At 53.7% G+C, this 16083-nt stretch overlaps 1 protein-coding gene across 1 annotated transcript; it reads right to left on the bottom strand.

The window, feature by feature from the left end:
- Positions 1-13818: 13818 nt before the first annotated feature.
- Positions 13819-15411, bottom strand: CHC_T00003575001 (hypothetical protein). Its single transcript, XM_005714794.1, has one exon. It carries the CDS (start codon positions 15409-15411, stop codon positions 13819-13821), a length of 1593 nt encoding a protein of 530 aa, XP_005714851.1.
- Between the last annotated feature and the right edge of the window lie 672 nt (positions 15412-16083).

The following is a 16083-nucleotide window of genomic DNA, read 5'->3' as shown; positions in this document are numbered from 1 at the left end:
GGTCAGAAGTACACGCTGGACACCGACGCGTGCGGGCACCAAGTGGGCTGCGCCCTTTTACAGGAGCAGCCCGACGGGTGTCGCCTACCGATCGGATACTGGAGCCGCGCGCTAACAGACGCGGAACGCAACTATACGACCACCGAGAAGGAATGCTTGGCCGTAGTGTGGAGCATCCTCACGCTACGGCCGTACCTGTACGGAAGCACGTTTAATCTCCGCACAGATCATGAGGCCCTGCGCTGGGTCCTCAATCTGGCGGACAGTTCCGGGCGGCTCGCACGCTGGCGCCTACGCTTGGCGGAGTACGACTACGACGTACAGTACCGCCCGGGCGTCAAGCACCGACTCGCGGACGGCGTCTCGCGCCTACGCACCGACGGCGGTCACACCGCTCCGGTCGATGACGAGGTCCCGTGCTTCGTTGTCCAGTCGCAGGAAGGCAGCGAGCCCCTCCTGGACAAGGTGCACTGGGACCCGACACAAGACCGTCCGGACGGATTTCACGCGCTCGCGGTAACTCCCGAGGAACGCGACGTGGCGTCCATCTCGGTTGAGGATTTCCTACGCGAGCAGGCGGACGACGCGTTCTGTCGCGTCGCTGCCGAAACGGTCGGAGAGCCTAGTTCTAAGTTTGACGTCGACCGCTACGGTTTCCTTGTAAGGAAGTCCCCGCTCGATGGGACCCTACAACGCGTGGTACCGAATCGGTTACGCCCCCGGGTACTGTACCTGCCACACCATCCGAGGTTAGCCGGTCATCCGGGGGGAACGCGCATGTACTACACCCTGCGAAGGGAGTACTACTGGCCACACATGGCCAACGATGCGTTTGCGACCGTACGGAACTGCGCGTCGTGCGCTGCTACCCGCGGGACGCCTGTCAAGAACCAGAAGGATCTCAAGCTGTTCCCCGCGGCGGGCCCCATGGAGTTTGTCGCGATGGACCTCCTGGGCCCGCTGCCCAAGACCGCGCACGGGAACCAACACGTGCTGGTTATTACCGATCGGTTTTCCAAGCTTACGCGCAGCATACCGCTACGGACTACCACCGCTTCGGTCGTCGCTAATGCGTTCCTAGACAACTGGGTCTACGTCTACGGAGCGCCGCGCTACGTGCTCACCGATAACGGTCCGCAGTTCGCTGCTAAATTCTTCGATGCGGTATGCGCCCTCCTGGGGGTGAGGCATTATCTCACGACGGCCTACCACCCCCAGACGAATGGGCAAACCGAACGGTTCAATCGCACGCTGGTGCAACGTCTCCGACATTACGTGGAGGAGCACCAGCGCGATTGGGACAACTACGTGCAGCCGCTGACCTTCGCGTACAATACGCAGGTCCACCGGTCGACGGAGACCACTCCGTTCGACCTGGTGTTGACGCGGCCACCGTCTGGATTGATCCTTCCCGGAACTGTACCGCAGGGCGCGGGGACCCATCTAGAGGACCCGCGTACCCCGGTACAGTACAAGAGGGCCACGCTGCGCAAGCTCCGCGACGCTCTCGACCGCGCACGGATGAAACTTACCGCTTCGCAAAAGCGGTACAAGGACAATTTCGACAAGAAGGTCCGCTTTCGGCCGGTCGTCAAGGCGGGCGACTTCGTGTACGTGGACCGCCCGCCACGTCCGTTGACAAGCGTCGAGCGCCGCGCGCGTGCGCGAAGTCCGACCGATACGGACGACCTCTCTGTCAAGCTTCTACCCAAGACAGAGGGTCCATTTCGCGTGCGCTCCGTTACGGACACCACGGTCCTGATCGAACAGGACGGCGTGGAGAATCGCGTGAGCATCGACCGCGTGACGAAGATGCCACGCGGGCCGGGGGATATCGTCACCCCCGCAGCGTCGACCGAATCGGAAGTCCCCGCAGCCGCCCCGAGCGCGGAGTACGTCGTTGACCGCATCGTCGGACACCGTACCGCGCGGGGCGGGATCCAGTACAAGGTCCGCTGGTATGGATATACCGCTTCGGACGACACCTATGAGCCCGCCGATGGGCTCCCGCAACCGTTTATCGATCGGTATTGGCGCACGCGCCAACGCGGAGAACCTACGCAGGCATAACGCGACGCTTCGCGGCTTCACACCGAACCGCTCGGACGCTCGTGTTCGCACGCGCACCGCTACAGGATCGAACCGACAAGGGGGCGACGTCCATCGATGGTTTCCGACCCAAAGCCGTCCGATTTGCGGTTTTCCAGTGTCGGTGCCATCGGCTCCGTCTCGCCCGCGCGCGTGCAATACCGTTCGCGGAACCGGGCTACGATTTTTATTTACCTTAGGAGGGGGGGAAGCGTAGCCCGAAGTACGATTTAATTGCGCAAGTTGGCGAGGAAGAAGAGCACCGATAATCGGTTTCGTTTAATCCGGGCAATGCCCCTACTGTACTACGTAAGGGAGGAGACGCTCGGCAAGCCGGTGTCTAGAAGTGGCGCGAGCGCTTCGCCGAGGGCGCCGGTTCGACGTCGTCGGGCGCGGGGCGCGAGGCCCCGACTGTCGACGAAGACATCGGGGGCGCCGCCAGGCGTTGGCTCACCACCGCAAGGACGTCCTGTACGGAGCGCAACTTTGCGTGATGCTCGGCACGCTCGCGCGTCGCCGCGGCAGAGGATTCCTGTAACACCGCGACGGTCTTCTCGAGCTGCCGAACCCGGAGCATCCAATCGCGCGCCTGCAGTAGCGCCGCCTCGACCGAGGAGGGGGCGTCCGCCCCCTCAAAGGAGCAAGCGTACTGCAGTGCCGCGAGCGCGGCCGCCTCCCGGAGGCGCTCCGGGGGAACTCGACCGAGCGGTTGACTTGTGGGAGGTCTCGGCATCGTTGCTGGTCGCGATACGGTTTCGGCCCCGGTCACCGCGCTTATATGCTGAGTGACCGGGGGTGGGTCCGAAAATCCCGCCTCACCGACCGGACGCCTTAAGTCGCGCCGCTCCTGAGCGACCCCCTTTGGCGAGTCGCTCTGGATGGAGCCCACACGAGTGGACCCTCCGGGAGCGGGTAGCGCGGGCGTAGCGACAGGCGCCACCGTATCGGCAGCGATCGCGAGCGAGGACCCACCACCGTCATCGGCCGGTGCCTCGTAAAGGCCTTCCGCTTCAACGGTTCCGTATGCTGCGTCGTCGCCGACCGCGCCCGCTTCGTCGCTGACCCAAGGCGGCATGTCTAACGCGCAGCCGCGGGCCCAGCTGAACCATACGAAGCCCGGCCGGCCGGTCCAGTCCAGACTTGCCGTGAAGGTCAGTAGCTGTTCCGCGCGCGCCGCGTCGTACGCGGTACCGTCGAGGATTTCCTTGACGCCGACCGAACGGATGAGGGCAATCAGCCCCACCGAGAGGCGGAAGAGCACGCCGCGCTCACCGAGCGGCTCGTCTCGCCTCGCAGCCAACCGGGGGTCGGGGCACCTCGTGAAGAACGGCAACCCCTCGCGGGCAGCCCGAAGGAAGCACAACAACGCGAGTACCGCCCATTCGGACAAGACGATCGCGCGCACAAGCGTGCGCGTACGTTCCGTTTCGGCTGACTCCGCTCGACCGCGTGGCAACCAATGCGCCGCGACGTAGGCCATCGCACTCGGCGTCGGCACGCAAAGGTGCTCCGGTGCCTCGAGGTCCGGCCAGTCCGGAGGGAGCGAAGGATACAGGCCTCGCCGCGCTGCGCTGGGCACCGAGAAAAACTCGGTGTTGTGCCACATGTGGAAGAAGTCATCTGCACGGCGCCAGCGCAGCCGACTCTCCCGCGCAGCGTCCTCGCCCCACCGGCCGCGGTCCGCGATGCTGTACCAGTTGTCGAAAGGGCGCGGGAAGGCCACCAAGCGGATGTCCGGCACGACGCCATCGTAGCGCCTGTACCGACCGAATAGGTTGAGGAGCGTGACGTGGTACCGCTCCTCGCCACCGCACCGGACGTAGAGCAAGTCGCTGCCACCCGCGGCGGGTGTACGGCACGGCACGTGTCGCCATCGGGCTTGCCAAGCGCCCGCCCGATTCTGCTGCGCCACGCTACCCCGCCCGGACGGAGTCACGATGGCATGATTCGCAGGGACTGCCTGGAATCGCGCCGAGTCCAAGAGGCGGCGCCGCACGTATTCGTCGACCGTCATCGGGGGCTTGCGACCGGAAGCGCGTCGCCGGGCTCGCCGCCGCCGGTGGTCCATCGAGGACCCGGGCAGCAGCGACCGGACGGACTTGACGCCACTTCTCAGCCAATTCGGCGCGCTGGGGGTCGTGAAGGCCCGCCCGAGCGGTAGCGCCGACCCCCGCTCGGCTCGCGGCGAGAGCAGGACAGCCGGCGGTGCCAGCGTCTCGCGCACAGTACCGAAATCGGCTCTTGGCGACGCCGTGCCCGCGGCAGGCAGCGGCGACATGGGAGGCGGGGGTAGTACCGCGGGGTACGCCGGACCCGCCTCAACCGTCCTTGGAGCCACACCCTCGGAGGGCAGCGGCGAGGGCCAGGTCGGTCGTTCTTCTATCGGTGGCGCAGCGACCGGATCGGACGCATCAGCTCGCGAGCGCGTCGCGGGCTCGGCCAAATTGGTGGTCGACTCTGTTCCGCCGCGGCGAGCGCGCTGCGGCTGAAACGCGGGAGTCGACCCGGGTAACGCCGGAGCCCTTATGGGGCTCGACGGCGCGCCGATCGGAAGCGCGTCCACGGGGGTGTTGCTGTGGTCCATGGTCGGTCGTGGGAAGAGTTGGGATAAAGGAATGTCGTCGTCTGGGGAAGGAATGGAGGAGTGTTGGTGAAGTGTGGGGGAGTGCTGTGTTGGAGTTGGTGGTTCTGGGGGGTTCGCGTGGGAGGAGACAGAAGCCGCGCTATCCGAATTGGACGATATACCCGACTTATATACCGTCAGGTCGGTGAAGAGCCACGAGGCGTGCTCGTCAGCGCGAAGAGGCTTCCGTCCGGTCATCGCACGCACAGGTTGTGGAAGAGATCGAGGGGACCGCTGGGAAGGAGATGTGGTCGCCACGAGGATGTGGCGACAGATAAGGAAGGGGGTCTGTGGTACAACGACCGATCCGCGGTCGGTGTACAGTAGGAGCGGCCGCGCGCAGCGGGCACGGGGCACCGTGGCCCACGTGTAATACGTATGATTACCGAACGGGCGCAGCAAGTGACAGGTGTACGCTTGGGTACACGTGTAGTGTAAGGAACCGTGTGGGGATAATGCGCGCGCAGTGTAATGCAAGCGCGTAGTGTGAGGATCCGTGCGGTGGTGTAATGACGGCGCTAGATTTTCAATCGCGTACAGTACCTGGTCCACAGTAAGTGACAGGTACTGTATTGGACAGGTGTCCCGGGCGTCCCTCTGAGGGGTTAAGACCTGGACACCGTCCTCGCAGTAAACACGGGGGGCAGACTTGCCCCCCTCCCTTTCGCGCCTACGTACTGCCGTTTCGGTATTCTCTCGCGCGTTGGCTTCTAACCCGTTACCGGTCGTCTCCGATCTAGCACCTCGGGACGACTGCGCGTAACCGGCCAGTGTGCCACTCCCTTTTCGCAAGTCCGACCGTTCGGTAACCGCGCGCCGCGCGTCTCGCGTCGCGAGCTCCCTCGGCTCATCCTCCGAGCCTCTCGCCCGCTAGGGTTTGAGGAGAGTTGTACCACAACCATGTAGGGTACATGGGGCTGCTTGTTGTTGCACTTCTCTCTAAAGGCTCCCAATACAATGTGAAACATGGAATGCAAGCGATTATCAAATACCATGCATAAAGCCAGGAACAACTCGTCGCAATGCACTAAATCGAGGTAGTGCAACATGAACTGAAGCATTCTACTGTTTCGCTCGTCAACAGAACAGTCTGCGGAACCCGTTGTTTCGGTCTCATCACCCGAATATGTACTTCCGTTAGCAGTGATCACATCGCCGGCTATTGCGATGTTGGCGCAATTGCTTGGCACATGACTGTCCAGTTCTCGTGCCCGACCACGGACTGTTTGTGACCCGTTTGTCCTTACTGTTAAAGCAATCAATGCATCACGAGCATTGTTGCCACCCTCCCCAGATGCGTACCTCTCTCTCGCAATGGCAATGACTTGCGGCAAAGGCCTTTGCACCGATGATGACGATTCCAAATTAGCAAGGGTGTTCTGGGCTCCAAGTCGTCGGCTTGGCGTATGGGCGGGATCATTCACCTCTGTGTCATTACATGCATTGATTCCTATTTGAGGTCCAGGCTGCGACGACGATGATGATTGCAAAGGTATTGGTGAGACCTGGACAGGGAATCCAACGTACCCAACTTCATTCTCGGAGATATAATTGTAGCTCCGAATCGCATTGACGCAAATATTGCGTGCTTCCGTCCATGTGCCGAACAGTGCGCCAATGTTTTCTACGTGATTTAACCAGTCTTCTAATGCCTTTATTTCCGATTTTGGTTTAGTCAGCGACGGCAGTCTTCGGTAGCCGTAGACTGTCACTCTTGATGGTGTGGCAGACGGGACTGAAGGATCTCTGACGCTGATTCTGGCCATTTCTTCGGCTTCTCCAGAGTTGAGGTATATGCCCCGAAGCATTGATGATCGTTCATTTTTTCCGAGTCTATAAGCAGATTTTATGATGCTCTGAAAAACAGAAACAAAAGGACCAGTCCGCGAAGAGTAGGGAATCCAATCTCTTTTTTCCCCCACGATAAAGAACACTGCAATATATCGTTCGAAAACAGCTTCCATCGAGCTTTTCCGCCTAGCACGATGACGCTGATTCCTTTTCCGATTCTTTTGTATGGCGCCGTCTGCATCGCCATTTGAGGATTGAAAGCGACCGTTTTGCCCACGACTAGATCTTGTCATATTATCAACAGTAGCATAATTTCGGTTGTCAATCCGAGTATGGCTCGGATTTTCTGTGTCGTTCGCTTGTTCTACGGACATTCCAGGTTTGGCGTTCTCCAAAGCAGAGGGGTCGCCAAGGTGTTGATCGCATTATTCGTATCGCCATGCCCCTTCATTTGCCCCCTGTACGGTTTGTCGATGGCCCCATCATTTTGTTTGATCCTGGTCTGGCCCAGGGCAGACCAAGATCAAACGCAAAGTGCTGAGTCAATAATTGCACCGCCACGCCACGTAAAGGGATGATGAGCGTAATTACAAATTTTTGAGCGATGCTGCGCTACCACCCAAGGCAAATTTGTTACGAATCTTAAGATTAAAGAAGACTGAGAAAACATTTTCAATATTTCCGCACCCGGTTTTTGTCATTTTGGATGAAAGTCTGGTTCAAATGGGAAAATCCGTTTCCCAAAAGGTAAGTTGACTAGTTTAGAACGACTAACATTACAGTGGTGGAATGCGCAAGTTCCACCTGCGAATGTCGGAAACAGCAAGGCTGGCTTGGCTGATTGCAGTGGCCACTCAGAGGTACAATTATTCGGATGTGAAAAAATAATCAATGCTCCAGAAAAATCAGAGCCATTGGCCTTGAAATGCGGACGCAATTTCACGGTAATCAGGTCCAAAGTTGCAGTGTGGTAGTCCAGGCACAATGCGTATTCTCCTGATTGCCACTCTAGCAGCAAGTTGTCGGTGAAAGTTTTCGGGTGGCAGTTATTATGAGATCGCAGAACAACGGCCCTCATCGTATGACACGTGTAGTGAATTAAACCATGTACCCTGTGTGATGCATCCTCAGAAAGGCTTTCATGACGCTGTACTGTACATATGGCGGCTACCCTTGGTACAGTAACCTTAGGGTGACATCATCGGCGCCTTCACCCTCTCAGGAACACAAGAGCTTCAACCTGCGTTTCTGTGCTTGCCAAATTCACATCCTTTCCCTCTTTCTAAAAGATGTTTAGAGTTGACGCAACTATCGTACGGTGCAATGGGAGAGAGCAAAAGGCCCTTAGCGGATATGATGTCCTGAAGGCCTTTGATCTGAAGCACTGCCAGATACAGTCACATGGAAAGGTACCTTTTCTATACAATAGCGCTGCATGCCGTATGCATGGTGCCATCGAGGCCAAAAACATATTGGGACCAACATGAACTTATGATAAATATGCCATTGCAGTGCGCATTCGAAGAAAATTGCCTTTATTTGGCAACCACGACTCCTCTCACAGATGTGTCGTGGTCAAAGTGGGACACTGGCAAATATGCTGTACATATCACGCACGTTAGCAATCATGACGGAACCCTAGCTCGTGTCTAGACGACAGGCGATTGGCCTCATACTGTATGAGGCCTGCTTCTTTTTTGCAAAAATATATACATAAAATCGAAACTTTACAAAGTCAGTTTGGACATCATTTCTTTAACGTACAGTAGAGCCAAACCGCGAGTGACGATGAAATGCGCAAAAACAAATAAAAATAATACTATCTGTCAGTAGATGCGCACGTACATTAGACCTTTAGTGCAGTTATCGCTCTGTATATTAGAGGACACGTCGATTGGTACAACAGTAGGGTAGCATACCAATCGACTCAGACGTTGCGCAGAAGATCGTCACATATGCGAAAGCGGCATCTTTGTGGTAAACACTGTGTTTTTGCATAAAGCAAATGTACAATTTATATGGACATTATCATTGGGTAAATACACAACCAAAGCCCCCTAAGATCAACTCTTTACAGAAACGACACAGTCATCATGCAAAGACCACGTATGCCGCTCTTGCCGCCAAAAGAGTTGCAACTCAAACACTCTACACTGTCAGGAACAAAACGGACTCTGTCCCTAACTACGAACTGTTCAGGCGCCCGCGAGCCTATATAAAGCGAGCAGGACGCAACTTCTTGTCACCGCACATCCTCACCCGCCCTCACTCATCCCACCAGCCCCCACGCACGCCCAACCGGCGCCCTTACACACCCAGACCCGCCTACACCCGCCCTGAACCGCCCTGACCCGCGCCCGCACTCGCACGTACCCGCCCTCATCCACCCTCACCCACACCCCACCCGTCCTCACCCGCCCTGATCCGCTCTCACCGGCCCTGATCCGCTCTCAACTGCCGTCAACCACCATGGAATACGTCACCCCCACGAAGGCTGGAAATGTTCTGAAGATACTCGCCGAGAAACGGGCGGAGCGTGAGGAAAATCTCGCTGTATTTCTCCAAGACAGTCAAGCCACTGACACTGACTCCGATGTCGAAGATTCAGACCCGCCAGTCATGGACGCCTTCATTGCGTCTGGGGGAGCCGGCGCTGTTCTTGAAATGACAAACTTTTCTCTTCTAGAGTTCAACGCAATCTGGAACATTCTCAAGGATGCAATCACTACGGACTGGAATTGCGGTCGGGGTCGAAAATGCCAGCATCAACCGAAAGACGTGTTCTTTATGTTACTTTCCACGCTGAAGCACAGTGGAAATTGGGACCTTAATGGAAAGATGTTCGGCGTCAAAGGCCCAACATTTGAGCGCATGATTCTAGGGTTTGTCGAGAGGATTGTGGATGTACTGTATGATCTGGCGGTGATCAAGTATGAGAAGCGTTACACCATGCAACGTCTTCTGTATGAGAAGAAGACCTTCAAGCACTACAAGTTTGCACTGTATGCTACGGATGTCACCTTCCAGGCATGCAACAGGCCATCCGGAAATCACGAAGAGAGCAAAACCTACTTCAGTAACAAGCACAAAATGTATGGGTACAAGTCCGAGGTATCGGTATTGCCAAACGGCATCGCAATTGGAGCAACGCCACATCAGCCAGGCTCTGTTTCAGACTTAACAATCTTCAGGGACAACGTCCAGTGGCAGTGGTTCAGCACTGGCAAAAACCCGAGAGGAAATGGAAAACTTTCCAGATGTTGGTCCGTTGGCGGAGGAATATGAGGGGCTTTGGGCTGTTTTGATGGACAAAGGTTATCAGGGCGCAGCAGATGTCATTAGGGCAATAAGTCCGAAGAAAAAGCCAAAGGGAGGAATGCTCACTTCGGAAGAGCAGCGGACAAACCGAAACATTAGTTCTGACCGCATTATTGTAGAGAACTACTTCGGGCGGCTCTGTACGCTATAGGCTGTAATGGCCAATAGATGGAGGTGGGATGAGAAGCATTACGACCACGTTTTCAAATTGTGCGTTGCGTTGACAAATTTGCATGCCAAATGGCACCCATTGAGGGATGTCGACGGTCTACACGCCAAGCAGTACAAACGGCGACTGACTGAGATCGTCAAAAAAGCTGAAAAGCGTAAAGCTGCGCAGAAGCTCTACCGCGCGAAACGTGCTGCACGCATGTCCTCGGCGCTGGGTGCGGATGGAAGAGGTGAAGAGATGGGCGCGGGGGCGATGCTGGACATACTTAACACTTAGTATGCTTCGAAGTACGCCACTGCTTACTGTGTCAGTGCTCAAACTCGTTGTTCTTTCTTTATGCTTGCTCTTTTGCGCAATTTGCTCCTGTTTGCGCAACGATTGCGTCAATTGCAAAAAATAAAGTCTTTCACCTACAAACGCCGTTCTCTGCACACTGCTTAGTGTTTTCACATTTACTAAGCTACTGAATTCGAGCTCTATTAGAAAACCAGTTCGCGCGCACCAAATTCATATCTACACAGTAAAATCGTAATTCACTAGGAAATGCACAGTACAGCACCTTCACCGCATTTACTGATTAAAATCAAAGAGAACACAATGCATTACCCGTACAGTACTCTAAAACAAACCACGTAAATGGAAGGAGATGCGCACGTAACACCTCCCCACTCCGTGTCACTGTCATCAAACAGTGCACGACGCGTGCCACTAGACATGCGAACGCGGCGGTTTTCTGTGTTTTCAACGTGTACACGGCGCCTCTTTCGCATCTGACTAGTGGATATGGCCCGTAGGCGATTACGTACACCAGTGCGGTGCTGCCCGTCCTCGAAGCGGAGAGGGCGGGCCCTGACACTCACATTGGTCAACCCCAGGCACGCTTTGAACACGTGCTCGTACAATCCCTCTCCCCAGCGCCACTTATGAGAAAGTACAGTCCATAAACTGCACATTCTCCCAAAGTAGTTTTCTACTATGACACGATCAGAAGATACTTGGCGATTGTAGTCCACGTCGTCCAATCACAGCGTTGAACGTGCCGGGTTGCGCCCCGGGTGCACCACACGTAGATCTTCGGCTGCACCTTGATATCCCTTGTCCGCCAGTATGGCCCAGTAGTCATCCATAAATTCGCTCAATCGTCCCTCATCCGTAAACCGCAAATCACGTACCCCTTTTTTAGATGCCTCCTCATGAAAGGGTCTATTACGACGAAATATCTCCAGATCCGACACGGCGCCCGGATAGTGCTCTGTGCACCCAATAGCAAGCCCAGTAGGCAGTACTGAAACTTCCACTTTGTACCCATACAGCTTATGCTTACCGGAGAAGTATCGCTTCCCTTCTGATATATTTCCACTTGGACGATTGCTCTGCTGAAAAGTGACGTCGACAGCATATCTCGCGTATTCAAAATTCGAAAATACCCGGTCCTCCAGACGACACTTGGCCATTGTCCATTTTTCCTCGACGCGTGCCACACATATATCATACATGTATTCTGATATCATACGTAGAAATCCAGTTATTAAACGTTCGAAAGTAGAACATTTAACGGAAAATAGACGAGCTGTAAAGTTCCACTGCTGACCATGCTTGAGTACAGTAAGTGTCATAAAGAGAACATCCTGGGCCTTGTACTGTGTTCTTTTACCTCTGCCAACATTCTAATTCTTTGACACGTAGTCCTCAATCATAAGCCACAGTTCGAAGAATTGAGAAGAATCAAAATTACACATCGCCTTAATAGATTGAGAACCTCCGTCATTGTGAAACGTGTCATAAATCGGACAATTGGAGTCGTTCTCATCATCGCTGGCGACCACGTCGTCATCAATGTGATCGACGATTTCATTGACGTGTCGGTTGGTGATGTCCGAAAGAGCCTGAACAGCGCGGGAGGGATTCATTTTTGAAATTGTAAAAAGAGTGGGAGAAATGAGGAGCAGCTGCAAGAAGTGGTTTTTCTATATCAACTGCGCAGTTGTTCCATTTTATAGTGTTTAGTTGGAGTAGACTGAAACTGCAAGGCATATCTCACAAAAAGGCGGGCTTTCCCGTTTTTGAAAGTGGACTCGCAATTGAAGATATGATGCACAACTTATGCTATAATCTGCGTTGCTGTATTATTTGCACACTTAGTTTACTTTTCTACTGATATTCCCCAAACTCAAAGTGCTTTCACGCAACTGCAATACTTGAGGTACTGTACGTAGTTACCCTAGTACTTGCTCTCGGCAATAACATCTTGTAAAACATTGGGGTAGCAATTGTGAATACACAGAAAGACTACGAATCTAATCAAGTTTCAATAATCGGTTGACATTTTAAACAGGCGTTTTGGTTTCGAAGATATCAACACACAACGCGTTGAGGTTGCTCGAAAAGGATTCTGTTTTAGACATTCAAAAAATGGCTGGAAAAGACGTGCAGATCTCACTAAACTCCATCCTTCCGCAACGCAGAAGTCAACAGCGGTGGCGATAGTATCTTTTTCCTTCTTGTTGAGCAAGCAGAAGGTGAGAAAAAATAAGTTGAAAAGTGACCTCATATGAGGTCACGTCACGTGTCGTCTAGACAAGTGTCTACTAGCGCAAAGCAGAAGCTGCCGTTCTTTTGAGGGACGTGTGCGGCCGGGTTTCTTGCACCGGCTTACGGGTTCCTTTAGCCGTTGGCCATTTAGAAATGGGGATGTCGTCACGAGGAGCGTCATCTTCAAGCGAAAATGTGAAGTGGTGCTCGTGGTTCGCTGGGAGTCGAATATTGTCTTAGTTTGCAGTATCACTACCTAACACACTTTCTCGTCCCGCGCGTTCCACTCCTGTGAACCATCTTGACGTCCGCATAAATTCCCAGCAGTTGCGCAGGCGTCACCGCGTTTGATGTATTATGCCATTTTGTGACGCAAAATGCAGTCCCTCGGGATAACCCTGACATTGCGGCAACAGCACGAACAGAATAGATGTGCCACACAAGTTCCACTGCTTTTTTGCGGCGCGTGCGTTTGACTTTGCGCATTTCTTGCCGCCGCCGATGCGCTTACGTTTGTGTACGCATTGTTGGAGGCATGGTGACGGAAAGTGAGGAAAGTTGGTTATGGGCGCGCGCGAAAGGATGTTCGAATGGGGGAAGGGTGCAGATGGGGCAAGTGTAGTTGGGAAGGCGGAGACATGCTCCCTTCTGCGAGCATCTATGAGAAAAGGAGTGTCCCAATTTGAGCTCTGTCCCAGAATAAGCCAATGAGAAGGGTATGGTAATACACGACCCCACTCCCCGGACATGAAACCCCTCCACCGTTGCATCTTTCTCCTTCCGTGCGAGTCCTGGGCACCGTTACGATCTGCTGTAATCTACAAGCCCCATAATCGCCTAGACTTCAGAAACCAACTACACCTAAAACTTTCTTTGTCGAGAAACAAAAAAAAAGGTAGAGGTGATGCCGAGGTGACGCTTTGGTCTACTGTATTGTTAAGTGCTGATTCTGCCATATTCACGTAATCCTGCGCGATTTGGTCTTACCTCTAGCTGAATTTCCCACAATGCGCGTATTTGTAGCAGAGGCTTGCTCACTCAGTCGTCTTAATCATATCGCAATATTATGTAAAAGGTCGGAGTCGTAATTAGTTTCTTGCTGCGCCCGTACCCCAAAACGCCCACTGCTCAGTAAAAGTCTCAAAGCTGGAAGCTTTCTAGTATCCAGTGCTTATGATATCAACATCGTCCACAGTAGTGACTCTGATCCCTTCGATACCCAGTACAGTAGTTAGAGGGGTACGATACCCTCACCACCACGATTCGGTCCTCAAGTGCACAATCTGTTGATCTATCAATCGGAAGGGTCCAATACTACCGTCCCATCACCCAACTCCCTGAGTCCGCCTACTCCGCCACGTGCTTCCTCTACCATAACCTTTTTCAAGTCATTAAGTATCTCCCTGCTGATTGCGGAGAGCTGCTCGTTTTTTGTGTCTAGTTTTCCAAACAGTCCACGCTCCGTTACCTTAGCCACAGCCAAATCAAACGCAATTTCTGCATGGTTGCGGAACAGCTCTTGAGAGGCTGACGGCATACTATTGAACTCCTTTTCTAATCTTTGCAGTGCCTTTTGGGTTTCCTCCCACCAGTCGATATCGTCGCCAGCGGTAACTTGCTTTTCGCCGCCTGCTCTTCGGCTGCTCGCACCAGCCTTTGCGCTCGTCTTTCCAATGCTACTTACTTTCGCTTTCTTTCCGCTGATCATCAGAACTTCCTTATCATCAGTTCTGTTTCGCTTTGGCGCCCTTTGTATCTTCCCTGCCTCGTCCGATGCCGGTCGCCTTGCAAACCTTTTTTCACCTTTGCTTGCTCCATCAACCTGAGAATCTCGCTGAACACCAGCCAGCTCTGTTCCAGACAAAGCATTCTGGTTTAGCGAGGCTACAAGGTCTAGCACTTCTTCATTTGCCTGTTGAAGTGAATGCAGTCGTGCGGGGTCAACACTAGGCTCAACCTTGCCGTCGCTATCGTCGTCCTCAATATCGATGACCTGTTTCTTGCGTCGTCGCTCTTGATCTGTGTTTTCTCCAGACTTCCCAGGCATCTTATTTGCCCTGGCTGGCTCTTGTGCGTCTGTTGCATCCTTCTTTTCCTTGGGATCAAATTCGTCATCCTCAATCTCAATAGGCTTCCGTATACTTCGACTTCGCTTTCGTCTCGGTGGCTTCGCTCCCGTTCCCTTTGAGGGAGGCCGAATGATTGAGCCGTCTGAATGGATAAGTCTTCGCATGCGCTGGCGGGAGGTCTCGAACAAGTCTTTTTCGTCTGTGGGGTTCTTGAGAAGATGAGCCAACTCTCCCGTGTCTAACTCTCGGACTGCAAGATCTGGTGACAAACTATTAACAAAACATCGCACAATGCGGACTTGGTCCATATCCCGCTCATATCCTTCCGGTGGATTTTGCAAGAATTCCTCCCTTTCCAGCTTTGAAGATACTAGCCAGGCTTTCCCCTCAATGACGGTGATGTCATTGTAGCCTTCCTTCTCGACATGATCGGAAAAGTAAATTTCGTGCTTGATATGGTTTGGACAACTACTGCTTCTGAGAGTATGCTTGTTCATATCAGAGGAGTTGTAAAACCAACGCAGAGTTACGCGCATGAGTTCGTAGCCCTGGACATTATTGATCTTGCGCAAGTCCATTTGGAGTACCTCTCGGAGTTCTTCGTCGTCTTCGGTGGCTTCAAATAGTTCAACTATCTGCGCAGTCCATGTGTCGTCATTTTCACCCTTCATCACTACGGTGTCCCCAATCTTATACGTGCGGACAAGGTCGTCGGAAAGTCGGCGGGCTTGTATTTTCCTGTGGAAAACGCGACCAAGGTGCTTCTTCTGACCGTGACTAGTCCAAGACCACTCCCATTGCTCCCCTAGGAAATCCATGGCGGACGATTATCAAGGAATATGAAATTCGGCGCGCATGAGACAACAACCCAAGCAACGTGGGAGCCTTCGCAAAGGACTGGGGGCCCGTTCTTGACGTTCTGCGCGATGACAATGAGAGCTTCAAGTCGCACCTTGCCTACCTCCCGAGCCCTGCTCAAATGAAAAGACGTCTCTGTAGATCTTGAGCAACTATGCGTTCATGCTGAGCGATCTTGGTTCAGCTCTGCGAAGCTAGTGCTTACAGTATGAGTTGCATGGTCGACAGAAGCATGGATATTATGAGTCAGGGCTGTGACCATTCCAATAATTGCAAATTTATATGAAATGTTTGCCACTCTTTTCCAGAAGCGTGCTGTTGTAAATGATTTTTTGTCATTTTGATCGGACGCTTGAGAAGGATTCCCAACATGAGGAAAGACTTCACTCTTGTTCGTGTGTAACATGACATCGCAATCTGTCCTTGACTTGTTGATGTGGAGCATCCAGCCTTCAGGACACCACGGGACCCTAATGGAAGTATCTTCCTGCTAAAAGTAGGATTTCACCACAATTTGGAGCCCGTCAAAGTAGTATGACTTGCACTGTGGACTGTAATATTTAACCGAGAAGTGGTCTCAGTTCTCACAGGTTAGGAGGGAGAAGAAGAAGAAGAGCAAGGTGCCGTCTGCC

Source organism: Chondrus crispus, genomic scaffold, assembly GCF_000350225.1.
Source record: "Chondrus crispus Stackhouse genomic scaffold, scaffold_197, whole genome shotgun sequence".
In the NCBI taxonomy this organism is placed as follows: Eukaryota; Rhodophyta; class Florideophyceae; order Gigartinales; family Gigartinaceae; genus Chondrus; species Chondrus crispus.
This window is presented reverse-complemented; position numbering and strand designations above follow the sequence as displayed.